We start from the raw sequence: 26,678 nt of genomic DNA, 5'->3' as shown, positions 1-26,678 counted from the left end.
GAAAGTACACATTATATTGGCTTGTTAACCAGAATGTCTGATAAAGAGTGAAATGAATTATACATAAGTTTTAACAGTTGGAGCAAATTTGTCATGTGAGATGTTGGTGACTGAGCTTTCCTTTGATCTTCTGTTTTTTATAGCACTTTATCATCTTTTTGCAGTTTTGTCTGTAATTTTGATGTCAAGCTTACACTCACATGATGTAGGTCCAGAGTCATCATGATGAAGAGTGTGTGTCTGTACAGGTTGCGGGATCGAATTCAGTTTCTTTGTGTACTTGATTGCTTGTTGATGTCTGCAGGAGACAAAGGGTGAAGTTCAACTTCTCATCATCACACACTAGACAAAATTATTTGACTATTAAAATTTACATTTGGTTCATATACCCTTAGATAAGAAGAGAAAAGCGTACATCAGGAGAGCGTAGACGTCTGGGCAAACAAAGTTTTTCTAGTATAAACTTGTTCGAAGGTTATGAACAACTCTCCACACACTAAATAAGCTAACCTTGGAAATCTTTCTCCCAGTGAATTATCAGTGAGGATCCAGCGAGCTCTATCTCCAGCTCTCTTTTTTGGATCTTTGAGAATCCTCTGATGATCTGTACTGTCTGGATGATGTCTAATCCTGTTTTGAAGCAAACCTGACCACAGACACAAGAGGAGGGAAAGACATATTAGCAAACTGCTTAAACCTTTTCCTCTCAGCATTCCTTGAATTACAGTATTTATTTATAAAACCCCTTGGCACCTTGCTGTAGAGCACTTGTGACAGGCTGATTTTTTCTTCCAAGGATAGAAGTGAGGAAATTTAGTTTTTGATAAGAAACAAAAAAGAAATGAAAAGCCAAACGTTAATGTCCAAATGTAAAACTTGATCATCTTTTTTTCTGTCCTGTTTATTTCATAACCTAAGGGTTCATTTTATGACAAAGTGAAAGCATCTTGACACATTGATAGTAATAATTAGCAATGCCACATTTTTAATCTTTTGAATAAATTAAAACTATAGCATTTTAAAGAAACACCCATCCATCTGTCTTCTTCTACAGATGGATGGATTTGGATGGTCTTGGTTTGATTGGAGCCCATCTAGCTGTCATAGGGTGAGGGATGATGGGGTACACTGTGGACAGGTTGCCAGAGACAGTCATTCACACTCACGTTCACTTCTAGGGCCAGTTTAGAGTCAGTAATTAGCCTAACCTGCACATATTTGGGCCGTGGGTGAAAGCCAGAGAACAAGGAGAGAACATGCCAGGAGAGACTCCACACAGAAATGCTCCAGTTGGCTGGTGGATTCAAACCCAGGACCTTCTTGCCACCACACCACTGGGCTAACTGGACTGTTGTTTATTAGAGTTTTCATCATCATTTATTGTTATCCTGTTAAACCCATATTTTACTGTTTTAAATTGTTGTGTAATATTTTAGTTCTTTTACATATAATCTAATTGACTATAGCTTGAAATATTGAACTAATACAATTTTTTAATATTCTTTTTAAATTCTGTAATTTTGATGTGGATTCACTGGAAAATCCAAATTTTCCAACTATATCTTGTCTTTTAAAGGGTTATAGGAACTGAGTAACAAGGCTCAAACATCATGACAAGAGGACTACATATGAATGGAAATTAACTACCAAAGTAAAACACTAAATTAGTAAGGATAAATAAAACAAGAAAACTCAGTAGTAAGCTTGACATGCAGGAAAGACAGATGGAAAACAGAGGAAAACACTAAAGAAATGATTCATTAAAATTCAAGCTGTAACTGGAACAAAAAACTAAAGACTCAAAATACTGAGAAAATAAAATAAGATTAAAAGGAAAATAATAAACAAACTAAAGGCCAAAATACAAGGTCCATAAACTCTAAACTCAGGGTCCACCCCAGGACCATCAACACACGTCGACTGATTGCATACAACATATATAACGATTTCCATACCTGGGTTAGAAACAGGAGCAGCATCCTTCTCCACACAGTACACATCACCTGGCTTGTTCTCATCATTCGAGGCTCTCTCTTCTGCAGCTTCCTTCATAAAAGCTGTAGTATCTGCAGGTGTTTGCTTCACAGTCAATTTGCTGCAAGATTTAGCATTTCTATATTTGCTAGGAGTTTTCTTGGTGCCATGTGAGCTCCTCTTCTCTGCACTTTCTGCTGCGGTGGCTCTTTTGCTTCCTGTGTTGTTAACCTGTTTTTTAATCTCAGGATTTGTGATGTGAGAGTTCAGTTCAAAGCAAGACCCCGGACAAGCTGGAGCTTTAACATAATCGCCCATTTCTCCAGATGTCGTCCCCTCTTTCACAGGTGACTCAGACTTGAAATGCTGGCTTATTCTGAGGTGATTTAGCTGAGCCACACATAGCTGGTACTGCTCATACACACTCAAATTTAATGACAATTTCAAGGGATGGATTAAATGGGAATTGGCTGGTTTTGCCGTCTGCTCAGGTATCATCTCAGGCTCAGCGAGGCTTATTTGACTATGTGTGTGATCTGAGCTGGATTCCTGTTCTTTTCTATAATTTCCCTCAATCCTGTCATCTTGTACTTTCTCCTTCTCATTCTCTTCCATCCACTTGTCCTCTTTTCTCCGTACCTTTTGACTTTCTGACACCTCTCTTTTAGCTCCAGCTCTTTTAGAAGTCATGCCACTGAAATCGTTGCTTTCATGTAGCGGTTTTAAGATATTCACTTCACTGTGCGCTGTGCTCTTGTTACAAATGGCATTCCTCCCAGATGATGTGGACTCTTTGATCAAGTGTGTTGCAGCATCAGATGTGAATGTGTGGTTCCTTTGATTAGACATGTGAAATCTGTTTGTTCTGCGGTATTCTTGGCAAGAAATGTGTTTATTGGTGGCATGTTGTTGCTCTTTACTTTTTATATTTTCAGTTTCAGTATCAGGCCAATTTTTCTCCTCTGTTCCTGGGGAAAACGAGATAGGACTGTGGAGGTCATATGAAACCTTATAGCTACAGGAGCTGGTTAGATCATTTAAAGATCTGGATTGACAAGTTGTTTTCATACTTGATCCTCCCCCATATACCTCACAAGCACCAGCATCAAAGGAAACTGGATGATGATATTTAGGTCCAGATGAATGTTTGGGTGAGATTTTCTTGGTTCCTTTGTTTTTCATATCGTTTATCAAACTGTCAGCTCTGCAGAGTTCATGGCAAATCACTGAACCACTGGAGAGATATCTGTTAGCCCAGTCCAACACATGCCTGAGCTTCTGCTGCTCGCTGAAGAGAGAGTCACTGAGAAGATGAAGGCTCAGCTCCTGGTTGATACTCTGCCTACAATTCCCAACATCCTCCAGGAGTTCAGACACAGCACCTTTTGTTGTAGTATTTAGATCTGGCATTTGAAAAGACGTCTCTTCTCCAGTTTCATCCGTTATTGCATGCTTTAGTATTTGGCCTTCCTGTGTACACCTTAATATGTTCTCTGTAAACGATCAAGTTATTTACATTAATGGCAGAACAGTCCTGTTTATTAGAAGCAAAACAAATGTTTAATGCACGCACTATGCAAAACAAATTGAATACATCGACATACAATACGCTGAAAAAGTCACCCCTCATTTCTTTATATTTTGCTAGGACAATGGGAGATAATGTTCAATGGGGGTTATGTTGAAGAATTAAGTTGTTTCCAATCAAATGCTTTTCAGAAAGTTTTACAAAGTGTATCAAAATCTGATGGCACTTTCTGCATTCATAGTTTCATCAGTTAAGAAGACATTGTTAATACAACTGCTTGAAATGCACTCCTAAACCATTAAATAGCCTCCACCATGTTTTACTGATGGCTTTAGATACTCACTGTTGTGCATCTTTTCTGACCTCCGTCATACATACTGACAACAGTTTCAACCATGAATGTCAAATCTGAATTCCATCCATTTCCTTCTACCTATCTAGTTGAGGGTAACAGCTGGGTGGGAGTCTATGCCAGCTTTCATGGGGCAGAGGAAGGATACACCCTGGACAGGTTTCCAATCTATCAAGAGAAAGATAAAATCCACATTTATACCTGTGGTCAGTGTGGAATCATTTAATCTAACAGCCAGGGGCAGGCCGGAGCACCTGGAGACGATACGCAGACTTCACAAAGAAAGGCTGGAGGATTCAAACCCAGGATATTCTTGCTCTGAGGTGAAAGTGCTAACTACAGCATTGCGCTACCCCAAATTTAGATTTGTTTCTCCATAAGACCTGTTCCACTGATTTTCAGTCCAGTTCTAGTGTCATTTGGCGTAACTCAGCCTTTTGTCCGTTTACTCTTTTTATAAATGGCTTCTTGATAACCAACCCTCCACTTGTTTGTGAATGTGTGATTGGTCCACTTGGAGTTTTTCTGTTTCCTCTTTTTTATTTAAACACAAACTGTTCGATATTTTGCAATGACCCTGATGAAGGCCACAAGCCGAAGCGCATTGGTCACCTAATAAAGTTGTTTCCTAATACTTCAAGTGTCGCTGGAGTCTTCACATCATCCAACCTTTCACTGAGACTGTTTCCAATCAGGCTTTGGTGAACAGCAGCTGGATCAACTAAGGAAAAAATACATCTCTCAGATCTTTTGCTTTTTCCTATTTCTTACAGACACAACTTTCTGATACTGTTCATTTACTGCAGCTAGTTTTTTAAGCCTGCAGTTTCTTCTTTTGTCCTCTGCTTGTCCAGTTTCCTGTTTTGTTTTTTGTTTTTTTTGTTTTTTGGGCAGAGACACTGTGCATCAATCAAAAATATGGCAGGTTTTCGGCTAATAGCTTGTTGGGAAATACCTTGTTGGTGCAAATTATACTATCAGACTGCATTATCACACAACCTTAGTTCATTGAAAAAGCGGCCAATGTCAAAACCCCCCAAACCAAATCAAAAAAACTCAAAAAGCCTGGAGAACTTTAGATGAAGATAGAAAAAACAAGAAACAAGTGTTGCTCTCCAACATCCACTCTAAGAATTACATGGTTTGGCTATTTATGCCACAAAAACAACAGCTTTAGTTTGAACCAGTTTAAGAGAATAAGCACTCTTACCCAGAACTCTTTCCCAGCTTGTATTTTGATAGTTCCAGCCATAGAAAACATAAGTAGCATCTAAAACACATGAAGCTCAGGTTGCAGTAAAGCTCTGAACACACCCATGGAAGTCTTGTGTTGCTCACACAAATATCACCATAGAGATCTCAACACAAGCTGCAGCAACTCCTTTTTACCACAGGAGGGCGGCAAATCTCTGACAAAATGGGAACATGATTTATTAGGATATTAGCAGGAATAACTCGCACAGTAATAACAACTTTTCAATGTATATTCATCAGGGAGCTTTATTGTGGCAGTATTAACATATAAAACAAACCATGTTTTCTGTTATAACATACAAACATTCAAAATGTTCACTTCACAAAGTTTATAAGGCTTGGTTGTCCCAGTAGAGAGGGGGGGGGTTGTTACTCGAGGGATGGTTTTCCCCTTTTTTTCTGACTCTTCCTAAATCAAATCTCCCAGAGTTTATTATTAAAAGTGACAAAATGACAAAAAAGAAACAACAAAAGGATTTGACTAACTGATGAAACAACAAAACAATCAGATTTAACAATAACAATCAAAACAATACAGGGACCGTGCAAGAGATTCTGCTACTACTGTACATGCCCACACAACACTGAAATAATATACAGTTTATTTTGCTCTACCATGTGATGTCCAGTAGTTTTGCATATAGTAGACCTGAGTTCAAATATTTAAAATCTTAAATAAATGAATTAAAACATGTATTAGTGTATTCGGTTGTGTATAGTAGTTTTAAACAATCTGATTTCCAAGTGTTAGTTAAGCGTTTTTGCTGTTAACTTTCCAGATATGTAGACAGGCAGTTAAATTTAAGGTTTGTAAATACTTGACTCATGCCGATATCTTCTGAATTTGCACTTAGATGTGACATCAAATTGTATGTGATTTTTTTTTTTTTTACTTTACTATTTTTTTCTTTATCACAGTTTTCTTTATAATTAGGCAACAAAAGTTGTTCTCCCAGTCCATCCTGTATGCTGTTTGTCAATAGCAGAAACCCAAGTTCTGTAGCTAAAAAAAAAAGAGCTGAATCTCAAAGTGGTTCAATTCTCCTTTTTTTAAAGGGTGTATAAATGAGCTACAGACTAACATAGTGCTACAGTATCAAATAGACCCCAAAGGCCTTTCTGTTGTTTGCAATGAGTCAGTGGTTGATTCTAATTTTCTAGTTACAAACTAAAGATCTGAGCAAGTTGGAATTAATACTTTACAATTAGTGAGATTAAATTCATTTCTGTGAAGTGAAAGTGAATGAAATCTAGCCTTGCTAATGGCATCAGTGGCTAATATGCTAGCATGCTCTGTTAGCAATGAGGTCTGGCTTTAATGATGTACAAGCACACAGCAAAAGCACAATGTAGCTAACTAGAGGAGCTGCTCTTCATCTGATGAGAATATTACTTAAGTTAACACAGTTAGCAACCACCTGTAGTCTATGTTGAGAAGTGAGTGACTAAAATTAAGTCCAAAGATCACTGCAAAGTGGTTTTTGGTTTCAAAAAGATCATCAGTTTCTCCTCTTGGTAAAAACACAGAGAACATGCATTTATCTATGATGGTTGAGACAGCCAAGCCTGTAATCTACAGTGGATTGCTTTACACAGACAAGACACACAGAGGAAAGAAAGAAAGGAAATCTTTAACCAGACTGGTTTTTTCTTTTGCCACAGCTATAAACACAGTATTTACAGTTGAAGGGCATGCAACCTGCACTGAGAGGTCAGCAAAAGGAACCAAAAAAGATAGATTCCCTGGTTTAACTGCAGGAAGGTGGAGCACAGAAATAAAGAACCAAGTCCTGCATCTTTAGAGCCGTGAAGAGTCTTTTAATCTGTGGTGAATCTCTTGAGCACTTTGATGCCTGTGCATACACGCTATGAAGACAGAGATGATGTGATCATTTAGCAGTGCATACAGATCAGCTTTGTTCACTCGAGTGAAGCCGTTTAAAAAAAAATAAAATCTCAGAATCTGCAGCGTTAGATGCAAACATCGTCATCAGAGTCATTTGGCCCTTTGCTCAGTTTCACCTTTGAAACTCAGTGCATGTGCTGTAGTAGGAAAATAAATGCTTTGTCCTCAAATAAACTTGTTCCTGTTGTTACTGCATATCTGCTATATATGCATAAAGCTTGTTAATGCATAAAGTCCACAGTTACACGACAACACAGCTGATAACATGAGGCAGAATAGATAGAAGAGAATGTGAGGGCTGTGCACTGCAGAAGCCTCTGTAGCAGCTCACTTACAAAGAGTACGAGGAGTGGAAAAATCAACTTTAAGTGATGATTTTGTAATAGACCCTCGAGACTGGCTAGAAATTATACTCTGTTGCCATTCCCAGTTGTGATAGTAGTGCAAAGAGCATTGAAGTTTATCTATGAAGGCCAAACTGCACGTACAGGCTCTCAGAGAAGGAGTTTTGTGTAGTATTTTAATGAAACTGACATGGATGCATACATTAGTTATGTGAAATTATGCTACAACAACACAGACAGTCAGCCAACATATTAATGTCTAACTTCACCTACAGTGCTTGGTTATTCTAAATAGCAAGACATATGAGATAAAGGTTATGGATAAATTACATGGTGTGTATATGCATGTTTTTTTTTATTAATGACTTTTTAATTTTTTAACATAAACTGCATAAATGCCCTTTCCTGAGAAGTTGATCCAAATCAAACTACATTTCGGACACAACTACATCTGTTTTCATTTGATCTGAAGCCATTTAGCATCACTTTCATTCAGAGTCACTATGTTGTAACAGACAGCCATCGTCACAGGTTCAACCAACAAGTTGATGGCTGTAAGGTCCAAAAAGTAAACTTTTACTTACTGACAGTTTTGTGATCATCTATACAGACAGCACACACACACAGAAACCTTGACTTGCTTTATATTTGACCTCACCTTTTATACTTTCATGGCAGACAAATGTGAATAATTTCCAAAATCCTACACTCTCTGGTCCAGATCAGTTTTCCTATGTATACACATAGCAGGATGTCACTTCCAATGACTTGAGTTGATCCTAAATTTACACACCAATCAACAACAAGTTACAGTTGTGGTCAGATGTTTACATGCACTCGTCATGAAAGTCATGGCAACTTTGGGCTTTTAATTATTTCCTTGAACTGTTCTTTTCCCAGCGTGCAATCAATGTACAGCATACATCTTTAAAGACCGGCTGCACTATTTTGAATGCATTTTGGATTTTGTCTAATCCACACAGGGTGGACACAGGGTGTCACTTGAATAAATAATAAATAAACTCTACCAGTTCTGCCAAGAATGGTCAAATGTCCAGCTAGAATTACAACAGACATGTTGATGGCTACCAAAAGCATGAGGTCAAGGTGCAACAAGAGATTTTCAACAAAATGTTAGTCAGAGTACATCTATATATTTAAGCCTGCATACTTTTGACTTATACTTAAACTATCCCTTCGTGAATTAGAGAAAATCCAAAATAAATTGAAACTTATGCACAAAGTTTGTGTTTTTATAGTCATTAAAGATGTATGTTGTAAAATCATTCCACCCTGAAAAAACTGCTCAAAGAAATCATTAAAATCCACAGATTATCATGACATTGATGATGAGTCTATGCAAACACTCACACCTGAAGTGAATAGGGGCTGTTTCACTATGAAACTGTAGGCCTTCATGTTAATATACTTTGATATCTATCAAGTAAAGCAAATAAAGCAGTGCTGACCTGTCATCCAATATCCTTAGGTCCCAATCTGATCAAGCATTCCCAGGAAACAGAGGATCGTTAATGCTCACTCTCAGAGGTTTTTGCCAGTACCTGTGGGGCCTATACAGTGCTAGGAAAGAGGTTTTAGTTTATTTGGTGACTGGTCGGGGTGAATACTTAAGCCAAATTAGAAGTATATATCCATGAACAGAACCTTAAATCTCCTCAAACCAGAATCCCATGATTCACTGTGTCTACACTGCAACATGATACCTCTGTCTTTGGTCACATCCAAAGATAAATACTCAACATGATGCAACCACAGAACCTTTTAGAAATGTACTCCAGTGACTGTGTCTGTGACCAAACTGCTGATCTTATTCTGCAAGATTAATAACTGCAACTGCAACCGCGCCAATACATTACCTTCATGAGCGGTTTCAGGCCATTAAACGCATCACTTGTCCCACAGTGTCGTTGGAGCACACTCTTTTGAGTCAGCCACACCAACCCATCGTTAGTTTCTCCTGAAACTTATGCACAGCTCCCTGTGAAGTAGCACATTGCTGACTAATCAAAAATGAACCTCAATTCCACGATCATTTTCCCTCATGAACTTTCCTGTAACCTTTTCTTCCTTTTTTCATACGTTTACCGCAGACTCTGTCCACACTGTTTGAAGATGCATGAGCGACCGTAAACTAATGAGCTAACATTTAGTTCAGATGACATTTACACTTTCATCGAAACACATTTTATCAAAGAAAACAAGCTGAGAGTTTTTCTCCGGCCTTCCTCATCTTTCCAAAATGACATCACGTAATCTGAAACAGTTGTAATCAGTGATCTGTGTAAAAGATTTGTGCTATAGCCTCTGTAGGAAAAAGCCAGGGTGCTACCAAGCCAACAACTGTTGTTGGTAGTCCTAAAAAATAGTTTCTCAACACTCACACCCTGATAAATCTCAGCAAATTCGCTTTTTTTTGTAATCTTTTGTAAACTATTAATTTGAAAATAAGCTCAAAGTAGATCCTCTGACTGAAAAATTCCTGAAAGATCTGATCACATAAAAATGTACAAAATGTTAAAAACAAGTTTTTTTTAATTGGCATTCTTATCAATATCTCTTGTTTTTTTTAAATATATATGTATATATTTATATAATGTACCTCTGACTGTGGATGTTGTTGTTCAGTGACTAATCAATCATAGCTTTCTGTGTCCACCCACTCCGTCATGACTGACAGGCTCTGTTACCAATCAGGTGCTCCAAGGACAGGAACCAATCAGAAAGGTTCGTGGAGAGTCTCCTCATCAATTTATCAGCATCAGGAGTGAACAGCCATTCAAATTTCTTCTTTTTGTGACTTTTTCTATGTCCATTACATCCCTTTCCACAAGTTCCTCCTTGAGCATCTACTGTCCTCTATCTTTTCACTTCATCACTATCTGAAGTGTTTATCTTAACAAGTGACTAAATGCTACTATTAAAATTGTATTTCTATCTTCCAAGCAGCAAATTACGCAGCCAAAGAGGTGAAACAAATGCTCTTGTCCCAGTGTTTTTGCCTCATTTTAGGGATCCTGACAGAAATGTAATTGATTTTTTGAATGAAACATCCAACAAGAATTTTCTGAGCCAATGTAGTGTTGCATAAACTACAGTCTCATTTCATCTCTTTGGCAGACTGGTGTTTTGGCTGAATACTAGATTAAATATAAGATTAAATCACATGTTAAGACATACACTTGGACGTATTTGTTTTCCTCACAGTGCCTCTTCTCTCTGCTCTTTTTCTGAATGTCTTTTCCCTTCTCAGTCTGACCACAGGTTCTCCATGGCCATGCTGATCTTACACAGGATCCAGCGTCGGAGCGGGCAGTAATACTCGTAGTGAAACTGCTCAAACTCCGGTGTCTGCCGGATCTCATGGAGGAAGGACACGTCAATATCTGACTCCAGCAGCAGCAGCAGTGTGGGCACGGTGACGAGCAGGACCCCCATTACCACAGCGACAAAGCGGGCCACGCTCAACACGCAAGCATTGACTCTGTCATTGGATGACAGCAGGCGCAGACTGCTGGTCAGGACTCTGCTCATTCGACTTCTTGCAGCCAGGCGGGTGCGTTCATAGGCCCTGTCTCGCTCTCTCTCGGCCTCCAGCTGGGCCTGGATGTCAGGATCAGCATGGAGCTCCCTAAGCAACCTGGCGGGGCTTTGAACTGGAGAGGAGAAGAGCAAGTCGACTCCTCCCTGGCTGTCGTCCACTGGGGTGGGAAGCATGCTGGCACAGGGACTGGAGAAGAGAGAGAATAAGCAAACCTGAGCCTATAAACATGCGCACCACAAAAATGACAATTTAAGTTTTATCAGGTAACCATGTGAGAAGAGCTGCACCAGGACCTAATGAATGTTCACCTGTTCACCCAATGAATGTTACTAATGTTCAGATTCAGTTTCTGCTGACTGTCCTGAATCTCACTTATGCCTGAGAGAAACCTTTTGCTCCTAAAATGTTAAAAACTCTAAGATTTGTGCTTTGCTAGAGAAAATGGGTTGAAGTTGGAGTTTTCTTTCCAAAAACAGGCAACTGCATCCATCAAAACACAACAATATTTACTGTTTACGCCGAACACATGAGCCAGAAAATAATCATTCAGCCGAAAGCAGCTGTTGAGGCTTTTATAATAAAAAAAAGCTGCTTTTGACAGTTTATTATAAAGATTTATTGACCTGTAAGTAAGCTCAGAAATGGTCAGTGTGCCGCCGGCCTCATCGTCTTCCTCCAATTCATGTTCAGCTTTGGGCGTCTGAGGTCGGAGACTTGAGGTTTCCATGGAAACACGAGGCTGCAAGTCATTGCCCGAAGCAGAGTTTCCTGCTTCAGTACTTTGCTGCTCTGCATCTGCAGACCCAGCTGAAGATTTGGGGGGAGACAGGGGGACCGAGTCCTTCACAGCAGCAACACCTGGTGAGGGGGGAAACAGAAGTCAGAATATCTTTTTTTTAATAAACATTCATAATTATTTCACCTTTTATTTACAGAACAGATGATGAGCAGACTTCAATACTTTTTTAAAAAGTGCATTTTCAGCGTTGTGTCTTGCACAGTTCACAGCAGAGCTACAAAAAGCACATTTAGAGTTTGTAACTAAAAGACAGAAGATTATTTTGCTCTCCAATGTGATCTCTCTTTAATGTAAATATGAACAATTTCACACTTTGCAAAGCTGGATGTTTTAAAAGCAGATTATTTGAATAAAGAATATAATAGTTTTAGTCTAAACATATATTGAGAGCTCTGCCTTTATCACCACTTGCTTGACTTTTTCTTAGTATTAGCAAACTGTGCAGGATGTAATCGGCCTGCAAAAATCAATATTACTTTGTATGCAGCTGGGAATAGAGACCTCTCAGCTTTGCCTTTTTTGTGTGTGTTGCTGTTGACTACTTGACCACAAGATGGCGTTATTCGCTCATGTATGGATAAAGCTTCGGACTTGGAAAAACAGCAACCGAGTCATAAATAAATACCCAACTGTGGCATCAGCACACAATTTGGTGAAACCATAATAATGCTATGCTGCAAGTGCATAACATAGATATAAGTCACTGCGTTTGGAGCAGTGATATGAGCAGCTGACAACATCTCTGTGAGTGTGAGCAACAGTTGAAGCAGCGATGAAGACCTCATGATTCTGTTGGTGTGCACAAATTTCAGCTAGCAAAATAATACTGTGGTGTGCAGTTACACATTACTCTTTGAGATTGATGAGGTGCGAGAGATTAATGCCTAAATACACACACATTTGTTCATGAATGGAAATATATGAAGTGTGTGTGTGTGTGTGTGTGTGTGTGTGTGTGTGTGTGTGTGTGTGTGTGTGTGTGCGTGCATGTGTAAGTGAGTGTTAAAAATAAGCCTAGCTGTCTTTCTGCTGTGTTCAGTGACATATGACTCAGTCTACACCTGTAATCTATAATCCATCTTGCTGTCTTGTGGCACTCTATGTGTAAGGTCAAGACTCTACTGTTGGTCCCCACAAGCATAGTAAACCTCACATTTTTGGTCTCCACAAAGATATGTAAACAAGGTTACACACACATGCGCGCACACACACACACAAGCCCATTCAGCTATCTTAGTGGGTACCTTCACTGACATAATGGTTTCCCTAGCCCCTTACCCTAACCATTAAAAATGAATGCCTAACCCTAACCCTTACCCTAAACCTAACCATAACCTAATTGTAACCCTGACACTAAAACCACATTTTGAGCCTCAAAAAGGCCTTCAAACTTGTGAGGACCGGTGAGTGTGTCCACACAAGTGACTGTCGGTTCTTACAAGTATAGTAGAATGCAGATTCCGGTCCTCACAAAGATAACATGTAGCCTCACAGACTGAGAAAGAAGGGTTAAAACCTGATGAGAATACATGACAAACATTACATCTGCACTGTTTTTATGATCCATTGATTGAAAGTGGAATAATATCAGATACAGAAACTCAGTGTCAGAGTGACTAATGAGTTACCATGCTCCCGATTCAATTATAAATTGATAAAAAAAAGAAAGAAAAAAAGAAAGAAAGGGCAAAGGAGTGCTGAAGAGTGAGTGGTGACTGCTACCATGGAAACACAGCAGGCAAAAAGCCAACAAGTGTGTGAACTCAGGGAGGGAAAAAGGGGGGAGGAACAAAAACATGGAAGCTGCAGCAGAAGAAAAACAACACAGTGATGGCGACGACGACGACGATGATGATGATGTTGATGATGCTTGCAGTAAAAGAAAACAAAACTCAGTTGTAATTATTGCAGTTTGTGCCTGTACTGAAATTCTGCACTGGACTTGATTTTTGATTATTCCCTTTCCACAAATGTGTTGTCATTACCAGAGATGGGCGCGTTACTGTAATCCGATTACTTTTTTCAAGTAACGAGTAAAGTAAGGGATTACTATTGCAAAAACGGTAATTAGATTACCGTTACTTTCCCGTAAGAACGCTGCGTTACTGCGTTACTAAAACTGTGATTTTTTGGCGAGAATGTCTCATGACAGTAACGTAAGCGAGTGCGACGTTCGTGGCAACAGATGTGTGCAGATCAAATGGGGAGAGAGTATGAGCGTGCAGCGTTTAAAGCGTGGAAGTACTGACCTTACTTTAAGTTTGCAATTCCGTAAAAAGTGACGAAAACATTAGTGTCTGTTGTGCGTGAGAAGAAAACTTCTTTTTACAGTGAAAAAAACCCCTAAACTTGCAAGCACCGAGTGCGCTACGACGTAATGGGAAATTCACAGAGAAACTCGCGGATTCTTCAACTGACCGCTGCGGCACACCTGCACCAGGGCAAACCTCCGACTACCCTACTCCTGCTTTACAGGTGAAAATAGGGACCGATAGTCTTTGATTTTATTTATTTTCTGCTGTGTTTTACTTGCATCTATTTGACAGAGTGAGTGTAAAAAAATAATTTTATTTTATGTGCTGGAATGTGCAGAAAATAGGTTTAAATGTTAAACAAATTTCTTCCAGTCAGAGAATGTTGCATATAATTAAATGTTTGCTCAATGCATAAAGTTAAAAGATTAAAACTAACAAAACAAGTTTTAAAAAAGAGACGTTTCCATTTGATTACATTTTGTATGATGGATTATGCAGAAAAAGTAGAAGTGGGCTGAAAGATCGATTGCTTCATTACGTATTCAGGTTGTAAATCGTGTTTTTAAAAAGTAACTAAGTAATTAATTACTTTTGAAAATAAGTAATCAGTAAATTAACTGGATTACTTTTTTGGGGGAAGTAATCAGTAATTAGTTACTGATTACTTTTTTCAAGTAACTTGATCAACTCTGGTCGTTACCCATCACAACACCAGCGGTAAACTCCTCTTATTTTCTTCCATTTGAAATCTTCCTAAATTCTTCCAGTAACACTGCTTAATAATCAGCTCTCAAATCTGTTGAAATGCTAAATGGACTGATACTGACATATCGCTTCCCTACTCTGTTCGAGCACTCAAAGTACTTTCTCACAACAAGACTTGTTCGCACATTTACATGAGTGCTTTTCTTTTAATGAATGAGAACTTTTACAATAACATTCACAATCCGATGAATGCATCAAAGGCATCTCAGGGTTCAGTATCTTGCCCAAGGATACTTCAACACTCAGACGAGACTACTAGACTAGACCACCAACCCCGCGAATGGAAGACCTACTCTGCCTTCTGAGCCACAGACAACTGATATGGGGAGGACAAAAAGAAAGGACTCAAAAGCAACCAAGGCAGAACTGCTTGGCACATGGTACATACAACATTATATGTAAAATTATGAATCAGAACAGAGTCCCACTCTATGTCAAGCTAACCCTCCGTTCTCTTTCAGTCATGCCTTCCTGTTTTATTGTGATAGTTGTTGCTTTCTGTGACTTGTGTTGCGTTTGCTTCCCCTCCCTCATTATTTTTCTTTGTTGCATCATCCCTTACTCTTTTTTGCATCCCGTGTGTTATGTGTCTCCAGTATAGTTTTCTAGTTAGTAAATTCCTGGTATCTGCTCAGCTTAGGTTTTTTTGATCCCTGTGAGTCCAGCAGTAAAGCTGTATTTTGAGTTCAGCGTTGCTTCCAAGTCCTGCATATTGGGTCCTAATCTTGATAGCGGCAACATATGACTGCCTCAGGTACATTGCTTATTATTAAATCTATCCTTCATAAGTGTGGCAGTGTGTCCATTACAGTTGGATGTTTGATTTTATGACACACTGATTGGAAAGCTGACTAACATTAAAATGGTACCTGTATCCTGTTTGCACTGTAACGTATTAGAAATCTATGCAGCAGGGACTGTCGAGTTCACATCATGACCAGCTAAGCCTGAGATTAGGAGTAAAAATTAGTTTGTAAATTTACAAAGAAGAAATCCTGTGTTCTGTCTGACTTAACTAAACACATCACTGCTGCTGCAGCTGCTGCTGCTATTTCCCATTTATGATCCAGTCTGTCCTGTTAGCTCACATGCAAGCCTCTCCATAGATGAGGTGATTCACACCTCAAGGTGTTAGATTCCTCGTGCCTATGCAAACACACACACACACACACACACTAGTACTCAGAGCAGCGGTTTCCCTTGTTATGCAAGTGCCGACAGACCGATTCATCTTTGTCATGTAACCTCATCTTTAGCACTCAAACACTTCAAAAGTAAATTTGTCTCTATGATGGTTCAGAAATAAATCAGCTATCAACTCCATTAACTGTGTGCTCAGCTCTTTTTTTTTAACTTTTAAGCTCATTTTTTGAGCTGTTTGAAGGATTACAGCTTCATCAGTCGAATTATAAAATCTATTTTTCAACCAAAATCATCGCCGATTTGTGAAATTGATATAACTTTGTTAAGTCAGCTAAACGCACATGAGTGCATAACTGATTGCAGTCTTTCATGATGAGAATACATCTTTTGGCATCGAAAATGCTGAAATATAATAGGTTAGCAATAATTCTTTCTCACTGTGTCTGTAAATGAGGGAATTTCTTTTACCTCTTTCATCTGCATGTAAATTGTTCATAGGATCACTGATGAAGCTCAAAGGATATTTTAGCCAGTGGGATAAAGATAGGCGGAGTAAAACTAAAACTATTAAGCATTATCATTAAAAAAATCAGTACTTGTGCTTTTGTTAATCCTTCATTAATTACTAATTTAACTTAATCATTTAATTCATTTAAACGTATTCCCAAATCTACTAATCAGATATTTAAAGTGCCTTATCTTGACCCATCTGCTTAATCATCATTTCATTTAAGGTTGTAAATATGCAGAGCAGGGTGCTAAACTTTAGCAGATATGATCCAGCAGAAGTAAATGTCAGATGCAAATGTCCAGTCTTTAACCAGTCAGGTCCTCAGGATGCACAGAGCCCCTGTGACATCACATTGCGCAGATGTGAGAAGAGAGCAGGTAATGAACTGTAAATTTACAGCTAACGAGTGGGTGTCATATATGCTGCTTCCCACGCGCTCCATCCAGCACACTTTCCACATGAGCCACATTTAGTATTTCTAGTGGTGTGAAGAGCAGCTGAAGATTTAATCGTACCACTAGATCCTCAACAATAACCCTAACTTCAACCTGACCTAATTCTAACCCTATTTGATGATTTACTTCTGGGTACCCAGATGTTTACTGTTATGGGAACAAAATCAAGTCCCCATAACATGAGTAATACTTAAACTATGCACACATGCACACTTCTATTAAAGCAGCCTCTTGAGAGTCCCATGTTTGGCAGCTTACATTCACAGTTTGCATCAGGTGGTTGCCACAACAGACCTGGCAACAAACTGCTGAGCTAACCAGGCTCACATATTTAAAAGGCGTTTACCTCCTGGTTAGACTGTGGGAAAAAATGTCAAAGGATACGTTTATTAGGAGCTAAAAGAAACTTCACACAGTGACCTTTTCCACTCGGCTTACTCTCTTCCAGTATATTTCTCTGAGGTCCAGTACTGAATCCAGCGATGCGACCCCCATTGCCCACCAGTCGCACATAGACATCCCGTCTTGTGTGATTGGCTATACGTAGGTGGAGGCTTCGCCTGGTTGTTATCTTCACCTGGCACCTCAAGGCCTCAGCCACTACTATCGATGAGTCTTGCTCATCTTCAGCCTCTCCTGGGTGGAATACTTCAAGAGCTCCAACCTCTCTCTGCTTCATCCCTTCTTCCCGCAGCCTCTCTGGTGTCATGTCGAGTTCGAGTCCCCCTATTTTGCTCCCGTAATTCTGGGTGTTGTCGACACCGGGACCGTCGCCCAGTTCCAAACTACCCTGCATGAGGCTGCCTTCAACATCACTGCTGTTTCTGTGCCCTAGAAGCTCCATCATTCAGTTTGATGACAAAAGCTGGACCAGCTGTCTGTACAAAGACCCTCACAGCCTGACTGACTGGGCTGCCAGCTGAGCGCCACGCACGCATATACACAAACACTTATAGAGATGGTGAGAGACACACCAGTGCACCAGAGACATTCTCTCTCTCTCTCGCTCATGCACAGACATGGTGGGCCCTCCTGTGAATGTCAGCGATGGTAACAAAGAGTGGAGGGGGCATTAGAGGAGGATCAGGCCCAAAGCTGCAATTTCTAAATATAACCAGGTGGTCCTGGTGGCAAAGGGGCAGCTAATCTAACTGATTACAGGGGGACAGGCCTGACTCAGGACGGGATGGGGGATCATTTTCTTTTCCTCTCTGCAACCCTCTCTTTATCTGAGTCTTTCCACCAATAAGATAAACCTAATTCGAATTCTACAGCAAACTGGGTACAATCCAACTTTATTCACTACAATACACGCCTCGCTGTGAGACTGAAAATGAAAGATTTTGTTGGATCACCCACAGGATCACATGCTGCATTAACTGCTGCAAAAACATGGATGACGCCTGGATTGTGAGGCGGAAATATGAAGCCCGATGGCTATAAAACATCCATTAATGATGTTCCTAGAGAAAAGTCAGAGTGTATGTGTTTGGATTGTGGTAGATAAGAAGGGAGCAAACTGTACAAACAGAACAAGGTCAGCTATGACCTTGGGTCAGCTTCCTGTTTCCCCTGTAAAGGCTGAGATTAGTGCTCTGAATATAGACTGTGACCCTAAACCATCTTGAGGACACTTTATCTTAAAGTCCTTGCGTCAGCCACCTTAGCAGAATCAGCACATGAAACAGTGATGTGTCGTCCAATCACATCGGTTGGGTGAAAGCAAGCAACGTAATTAAACTCTCAAATCACATAACTTTCATCTGACTCCCATGGAAGCTTGTTTTCTTTCTCCTTTTTTTCCCCCGCCATCGATTAGTCACATTTCAGGTTATCATCTCAAAATTTTTACTTATTAACTCCTTAATGCCAAGTGCAAGACAGAGCATTCCTATACTGGCTTCCTGTCACGTGTTTTCTTTGTATTATTGTAGAGTCTTGACCTTACAACATAAAGCACCATGAGGAAATTGTTGTTGTGATTTGGTGCTTTTTAAATAAAATTTAATGGAATTGAATTTAATTAATTAGTTTTTTTTATAGCTCCACAACATTAGCACAAAAAACCTAACTAAATGGCAAAAACAAATGTTTAACGCAATAAATTGGGGAAAAAAAGTAAGATGCAGCAAATAAGATACCATTGAAAACTCACATGCAGATTTTTATTTACATTTTCTTTTTATTTGTTTAGTTCAATGAACACTCCATTTTCAATTTTGTTTGTTATTTCTAATGATTATTTCATGGTTCAGGTTTTAAATGGTGAAGTTGAAATTTGAATGTAATTCATTTTTAATAATAAATTGACATTTTAACTTAGCTCTACTCAGCATCTTTTCTATAAACTCCCATATGCAATGTTGGAAACTTGTGGGAGGAGGACTACAGCACGGGCTGATGTACCTGCTTCACATTAAGACGCCTGTGTTAAGAAGTGCTCTCTCAAATTCTCTTTCTACATTTTTCATGCATATTGTGAGTCTGACATACATGAATATTTAAAAATCTTAATTTGAACAATCTATGTCTTCATCTCTTTTTAAAATGTCTTTTTTCTTCTAAACTCTTCAGTTTATCATATTTACTGTTAAACCTCTAATGTTTTAAAATAATTTACAACTATATCACTTAATATGTAATTACCAGAGGGAAAGGCAGGAACTGCAGAAGGAAACAAGGCATTTTCAAATTTAATCTTATGTTATTTACTCAGCCTGTATCCTGTACAAGGCCCTTTATTTGATGACTGCCTACTGCCCCTCCCAAACCAGCTGAGACAGCCGAGATGGTTTCTACTGCAGGTCTTTGACCCCGAGCCAAGAAAGAATTGATTTTCTTGTAAATGGGATGAAGGGAGATGAGTGAAAAACAGAGAGAAGCAACAAAGAGGAATAGAGGCGGATAAAACGACGGAGTGACCTTAAAATCTGTCAAAAAAAGGCATGAGAGAGAGCGATGAAGTCTATAAATAATTTGTAGACAGTGATGGTGCAACAGCATGACTGCACTGTACACATGCGAGGACCTAACGAATGTGGTTCAGGTGGATTAAAGGTGAGGACAGGAGAGGTGAAAAATACTGACTGAAGTAATAGGAGAGGAGAAGCTCTGAGGCGATGGAAGAGACGTGCCTGGCTGGATGGATATAATTTTAATTGAGGGTAAAATGAGCATCAAATCGTTCTTTATCCACAACAGTGTTTTGACCAAGAGTTTTAATCCTCTAATCAACAGCAGCTAAGTGAAGACAGGACTCAGGCACTATTCGTGGTTTGAAAACATACCTCCTGCATGTTGCTAGAAAATCGGAATACCATAACTTATGTAGTAGCTCATGATTCATAACAACTGGAGATAAAGTATCTAAATTTCAGTAGCGGGACCACACCTCCAAACACGCTCCTTCCGGTTCTTATCTATAAATGTTCCCCCAGTTCTACAAGCTGTTTGTTCTCGTTTACGTGACCCACCTTGCCTCCCCTTTTCCATTCTTTAACTTCTTCACTTCTATTTAGTACATGGGGCCCAGGAGCCGCCACCAGTCCCCTTTGAGGCGTTCCCCAAACCGCAGCTCAATTCATGTCCAAGCCACATTCACGTTTACCTACTAAAACGCCATCAAGCCTAAAATGAGGACACCCAGCGAGTGAATTCACAGGTTATTGTAATGTGTGAAGTACACAAAGAAAATGCTGTGAGAAATGAGATTGAGATCAAAGGAGATTTTCAAAAACTTGAACTCTGACCTTTGACCTTTAGATCAAGGTCACCGCGATTCAAACTCATCCTAGATATTTAGCCGATGCACCTATTTTATCCATTTGAAAATCCTAGGTCACTTTCTTCTCGAGTTATCGCATTCATAAGATTTTAAGAAAACTTGACCTCTGACCTTGAGGTGGAGGTTACTAAGATTATTTGTAGATACATCTATGGTATCAGTTTTCATTTAAAAACTTCTGTGTATGTGCAGCCTGCCCGGCAGGGTGACATCAACACCCCATCAGCCTTTTATGTCTGAGTAGGAAAAATGGAATCTTAGTCTGCAAAAACACACAAAGGTGCAGACACATGGAAAAACAGACAGTCAGAATTATAGTGGGATCCTTAGGGGGGATCATGAGAGGGTATTTTTAGTATGTCACAATTGGTCACCAGGGAGACAGGATTGATGGCGAGATGGGAGCATCAGCTGCTCAATTAAAGCTCTCTCTCTCTGAGTTTTGTGCATGGACTTCTTCCTACACAAGGAACATCCCATGTGACTTCACAAATGTCTCTTAGAGGGGGCATGAGTGCATGTCTGTTGTGTGTATTTGGGTCTGTAGTAAGCAGTATCCTCCTACCGCTGTCTACAGCCGTCTCTTCGTATTCGTTGGTGGAGGGCAGTGCAGGTACCAAAGGTTCCATGTTCATGATGAGATTTTTATGGCTCAGAGAGTTAAAACTTCGACTCTGACCAAACTGAGCTCTGAAAAACATGAACGTCATACATTTTTTAACACCCTTACATAACACCACCATGTGCACTCTGGTATTCATATCTGTAGAACAATAGATGAAATTGTCATTATTTTTATGTTTTATATGAAATAGTGTGACTTCAGGTAATTTCTCAGATGTCCTTACCTGCGCACTTCTGGTGGCTCTCTCTGAATTTTGGAGCTGGCTTCTATCACTTCCTTGGCTACTCTGCCACTAACACAGAAAAACACATAAGTTAAAGGTTGGTTTGTGTTTATAAAAATACTGTAATTGAAAATAAAATGTTACGATGGCAGGTCATTAGTCTCCCTACAGGCAGGTCTGTAAAAAATGTACTGCTTTTCATTTACATGCATATTTGTAGAACTATACAAACGTCCCGAGGCCCTTTGTGACAGTAATATGAATAAGTTCACTCTATGCTATCGTCTGAAAAAATAAGCAGTAGCTTGTAGAACCACCTTTTGCAACAATAATATGAAGTAATCATTTTCTATAAGTCTCTCACATCACAGGTATTCGTTTATGCGCAGCTCTCTTAAGGTCCCATCACAGCATTGCAGTCGGTTTGAGGTCCAGACTTTGACTGGACCATTGCAACGCCTCAAATCATTCCTTTTTCAGACAGTCTGTTGTAGTTGCTTGGGATCATTGTCATATTGATCCAAGTTCACATTTGAATCTAGAAATCTTTAATGTGCAAAGGAGTTTATGGTCGGCTCAACGGCTGCAAATGTAGAGGTCATGAGGGTACAAATTAAGCCCAAATCATCAACCCTACCCATATGGAAAAGAAATAGTAAAAACTTATAAAAGACTTGCATAAGATGTGGCCTATTTCATATAGTGAATCATATAAGGCTTATATGATTTACTCATGAAAGTGGCCACTTTCTCATTACTTTCATATATTGGATCTTATATCTGTTTTCACTCTTGTATGCTTTTCATACAAGTTTCACACAAGACAGATACAAACTTTATAACATTTATATATATTTATATATATAAGATATATATCTTTTCCATATGGGTATACTACCATGCTTCACAGTTTGTGCTGAAATTCGGTCCACTTTGACTTTCATCTGTCCAAAGCACATTGTTCCAAAAGTCTTATTTTTTGGACAGATATAATTTTGAACACCTAAGCTGTGCTGCCTTGTTGTTAGAAAGAAGAGGCTTTCTTCTAAGAATCCATCTCACCTAGCCACACTTGTTCAGTTGTTATCTAAATGTACTGCCGCAAACTTTAGCATTTAACATACTAACTGAGTTCTATAGAGTCTGAGTTTCTCTGAGCACTGCACAATCGGACTTTGGGGTGAATTTTCTGGGATGTCCGCTCCTGAGAATGTCTTGAATGAGTTTTACTTGAAGTAATCATTCAGTTAAGGTATTGTGCAGTTTTTCATATGTATGCAGAGTTTCCCATGAGCATTTTTTGTTTTTTAATGTGCTACTATAATTTCACGGACAGTATGTCTGAGTTACACCGATTGCTTCATGTCATAAAAGAAAAGGAGAAAATCAGATTTGATGCTACTCGGCTTACAGTCAGTGTTGTTCCTGTTGAGCAGACAGTTTCCTGCCATCAGTCGGCAGCTTCATTAGTCACACTGTAACTGCACTGTTTAAAGCCAGCAGGCTTCTTCATCTTACCCATTAATCTATTGTTGTTTAGACTGATGTTTAAGTCATAAATTAGGGGGTGATATAAAATATACGCACTTCATATCTCAAGAGACAGTGGCATCAGCACTGGTGGAAATACTGGAATCAGCTGGATCAACACACATTATGTGAAGACCCGATCTGCTCGGCTTTGCATAAACTGCCTTCATTTATGGGATACAAATCTCAGTCCTGTTTTGCACAAATGACCAATTCCCATTTTTCAGAACAAATTCCACCATATGCTATTACTCATCGCTGAGCCCTTAAGCCAAAATGCTTCAGCGAGCTGATGAAATGGGGCAGGCTGAAGTGTAAGCCTGGTAAAGAGCTTTGTCTGAGAGGAGAATCAGGGCTCACTTAGCTTCAATAACAGAGTATATAGAAGCTTTCCGGTGATATTAGAGTCAGTAAATCATAGAAACCGGGATGTAGGTGCTGATGTGCAATGACGAGAACTCCCATCTTGGTTATTTGGTGTCTTGATGATCTAATTTTCCACCCATTTTTGTCACTTTGGCAACAAATGCATGGGGTAAGATGATGCTGCTGTTAGTAAAGAGTAAGGTGACAATGTGCAGGACCGAAACACTCTGTACACTTTTAGACAAAATTAAATCTTTACATTTCAGTGCTTGAAATTTACCATACCCCCCTCGTCTCTGTTGTTCCCAATTCTCTTTGCACATATTCCTTATGATTTCTTTAATCATATAATACGCCTCACCTGTATCTGAACCTGCTGCCTTTGAAGAAGATATTACTGCTGGAAACTGTTTTTATCTGACTTGACTTTGCACACCTGTCAGACACAGAAAGGAAGAATCAAAAAGAGACACATTACGTACAGCAGCCTTGCACACTGAACCCTGACTAACACATGTACTCGCAGAATAACAGATTTTTAAAGGCTCAAACTCTCATCACAATAATGTTTCACTCATTTTTTTCTTGCAGAACACAGAGTAGCCTCTCAGCAAGCTTACAGCACGGTGTGTCTTTTTAAAAGCTTATGGCTGGAGGTCAGACCTTCATGTTTCATTCTATATAATTTATCATGTGAAACCAGACTCCAGTGCAGCAGAGAAGGAGCTAGAGCACAGACACACACATGTCTGCTCTCCTTCGTGCACGAGACACCATATGCTGGAAAAGCTCTGCTTGGCTGTCGTTCACAAACTCAATTCACTCTGATTTGATTTAGCGGCTCTGATGCTTGTCTGACATCCGAGCTGACATCCACTCCATCTCAGTCCGCCTTTTAGAGACACATGAGCTGCTGTCATTAGGAAGTAAGTATTCAGGGTTGTATGGGCAAGGGCTATTTTACAAATTCTTAACGCTGTCTTCCTTTTGTAAGATTGTCTGCATGTATGGTGCTTCTTGATAAAATAAAGCAAGGCAGAGAGAAAAGCATGTGAAAAGTGAAGAATGCCTGCAGTTAAGAGAGAGCGGGAGACCTTCAGATTGACTGACAGTGTGGAGGAGGAAGGCCACCGTAGAGAAATCCGTCACAAAGCAGCCTCCAGTTCTTGCGTCAAACCTTTGGAAAATCTCATCTCCTCCAGCCTGACCTCTCTCCATCAAATGAGACCAGCTGTTCAGAGCCGCTGAGCCTTCTTATCCCCCTCCACGCCCACACGCACTTTGCTGTTTGGTGCCTCTTCCTTTTCTTTTCACACGGCTCATCTTCTCAGACATGAGCAAAAGATCCAACTGCTAATATCAAGCTCAGGAACAACCTTAAATGAAGAATAGCCATCTTGGTTGTGGAATGATGAATAAGTGTGAAGCTGATAGGAAAAGATGAACGGTTCACGATCTCTTGAAGATCCTGGGTTGGTATTTTGTGCAAATTTTACATTGCAGATGTGACATCCTCTTGTGTTTTTCCATCTCAGTTGTTTTATATTCATCAGTCAGCTCTCCTCATATTCTCACTGAACTGGGATTGCCCACTATATTTGATTCTCAATTACATTAATGAACATAGATGTTAGCATCTTGTCTTGTCATGAACCTTGTTTCCCTTCCCTCCGTGCCAGTGGGGTCAATAGTCTTTGCAGATGAGATCAATGGCCTTGGAGCAATCAGCTGCTCCCCAGTGAAGGACGACGACATGTCCTTGCAGTACTGGGAGTAAATTAAGGAGAACGGCTGATAATGTGCTAAAATTAAGTCGGTTTTGAAGTGAAGCAAAATCTTGGCTCGATATAAGAGCTCAAAACGTTTCTACTGGAAGCGGGGTTGGTTTTGGTGTAAGCTGATCCTGCACAGTCTCAGCAGTTACAGGAAAAACTCAATAAAAATAAAAATGAATTTGTGTGCGTGTTTGTGTGTGTGCAGACGTACTTGTAAAAGGCCTGGTTCTCCACCCCGCACTTCCATAAGTGCTTACACGCTGCAGGGGTCGAGGTGTGAAATGTCAACACCAGCTTCTTCTACACAGAAAAGGACAAAGACAGAAAGAGTAACAGTGAGGATGAGAAACAAGCTTACTGGAAAAGAAAAAAACTGTGAATAAGGACAAGAAAAGAGCTGAACGTAATGTGAGGGAGCTGTGCAAAATGCTGACCCACAGACCCTAAGCTGTAAGCTTGGCAAGATAAAGTCATTCGGTCACAGTGCTCAGCATTAAAAGGCTTCTACCTTGCAGAACATGGGTTTTTATGGACTAAGAGGAGAGATTTATTCCCGTAAACATCTAGTCTCTGGCTCTGCAAGTCTGGGAACGTGGGACGCCAGATCAATAAAGTTCAGCAAAGAGGAGAGAGGCAGAGACGAAGCAATGAAATCAATAACATGAGAATGAGATACTGTAACAGAATATGATATTATACCACTATAAGTGTCTGTTAAAATAAAAAACACTTCACTGTTAAGTTGACAGCAGTAAAAGGGTCCAGTCTGTGCCCACTTCATCAGCTATATTGCGCAGCCCCCAAACTGTCACATATCAGTTATATTAGGTATGCAAGTGTGATTTACACACATGTGCTTCAGTTGCCATGTGTGTGTTCACAGGTGTGTGAAGGCGCCAGGACTGCGTGTTAATCTGTCTTTGGTCCCACTTTGGCTGACGTGCAAAAGCACTGACTTGGATTTTTTTGGGGGAAAAAAGAGTTAATTGAAAAAAATCATCCACTGAGGGTAGGAAGAGACCAAAATTGTACTCAGATGTCAGAAATGTATTTAACTACAATAAAGATTATGCTATTTACTCTGTGTGCCTACAGTAAAGGACCAATTAGGTTTATTAAAAGATCACGATCGTGGTTCAAATACAGCCTTTTACAGCTGCAACCACTTCTCTGCAACATGCTTTTCAGACATGCATGAACGCACAGCAGGGCGGCGTCCTGCATCAGCAGAGCCTATGTGGTCATTGCTGCGCGTTCACCGGTGCGTTGTGACACCTGATCGAGTGGCAGATGGGTTGCTCAAAAACACGTTTGGGGAAAAAAGGTTTTTCTAGAACTGCTCATCCAAACAAATTGAATCAAATGGGATTTGAGGTTTAGTAGTTGAGCTAACCTTGAAAACTGAAGTAAGTCTTTTTTGTTCTTTACATATCACAGCTGATTATGAAACTGAGGTCCATGCACAGGGTAAGCCATGCTTGTGTGTTAGGACTTAACTGTTGTGTCAGCCAAAAAGAAACTGACCAA

The 26,678-nt window shown here is 39.7% G+C and overlaps 2 protein-coding genes across 5 annotated transcripts in view; both read right to left on the bottom strand.

Annotated features, from left to right (window-relative positions):
• Nucleotides 1-1,791: 1,791 nt before the first annotated feature.
• On the bottom strand, nucleotides 1,792-5,172 carry LOC148100241 (uncharacterized). The gene is made up of 3 exons (XM_087848829.1): nucleotides 5,169-5,172; nucleotides 5,065-5,124; nucleotides 1,792-3,467 (listed from the first exon to the last, which is right to left on the bottom strand). Exons 1-3 carry the CDS (start codon nucleotides 5,170-5,172, stop codon nucleotides 1,792-1,794), a joined length of 1,740 nt encoding a protein of 579 aa, XP_087704955.1.
• Nucleotides 5,173-5,279: 107 nt separating this feature from the next.
• The window catches only part of frmd3 (FERM domain containing 3), a 63,590-nt gene continuing 42,191 nt past the window's right edge, over nucleotides 5,280-26,678 (bottom strand). For all 4 annotated transcript variants that reach the window (XM_087849191.1, XM_087849193.1, XM_087849192.1 and 1 more), the window contains 6 exons: nucleotides 25,363-25,451; nucleotides 23,738-23,812; nucleotides 21,481-21,549; nucleotides 21,198-21,322; nucleotides 11,544-11,778; nucleotides 5,280-11,106 (listed from right to left, as the gene is read on the bottom strand). In XM_087849191.1, coding sequence (XP_087705317.1) covers nucleotides 10,626-11,106; nucleotides 11,544-11,778; nucleotides 21,198-21,322; nucleotides 21,481-21,549; nucleotides 23,738-23,812; nucleotides 25,363-25,451 — 1,074 coding nt within the window. In that variant the 3' untranslated portion in view covers nucleotides 5,280-10,625. The remainder of the gene's footprint in view (nucleotides 11,107-11,543; nucleotides 11,779-21,197; nucleotides 21,323-21,480; nucleotides 21,550-23,737; nucleotides 23,813-25,362; nucleotides 25,452-26,678) is intronic.

This window comes from Neolamprologus brichardi, chromosome 12 (genome assembly GCF_056152115.1).
Source record: "Neolamprologus brichardi isolate AB-2024 chromosome 12, ASM5615211v1, whole genome shotgun sequence".
NCBI lineage: Eukaryota > Metazoa > Chordata > Actinopteri > Cichliformes > Cichlidae > Neolamprologus > Neolamprologus brichardi.
Note: the sequence above shows the minus strand (reverse complement) of the source record. Positions and strands in the feature narration are given on the sequence as shown.

Bases quoted from the DNA above. Each gene is read 5' to 3' on its own strand.
- LOC148100241 (XM_087848829.1), bottom strand. The intron at 3,468-5,064 runs GTAAGAGTGCTT...GATCGTTTACAG, and splicing joins AAGCTGGGAAAGAGTTCTGG to AGAACATATTAAGGTGTACA.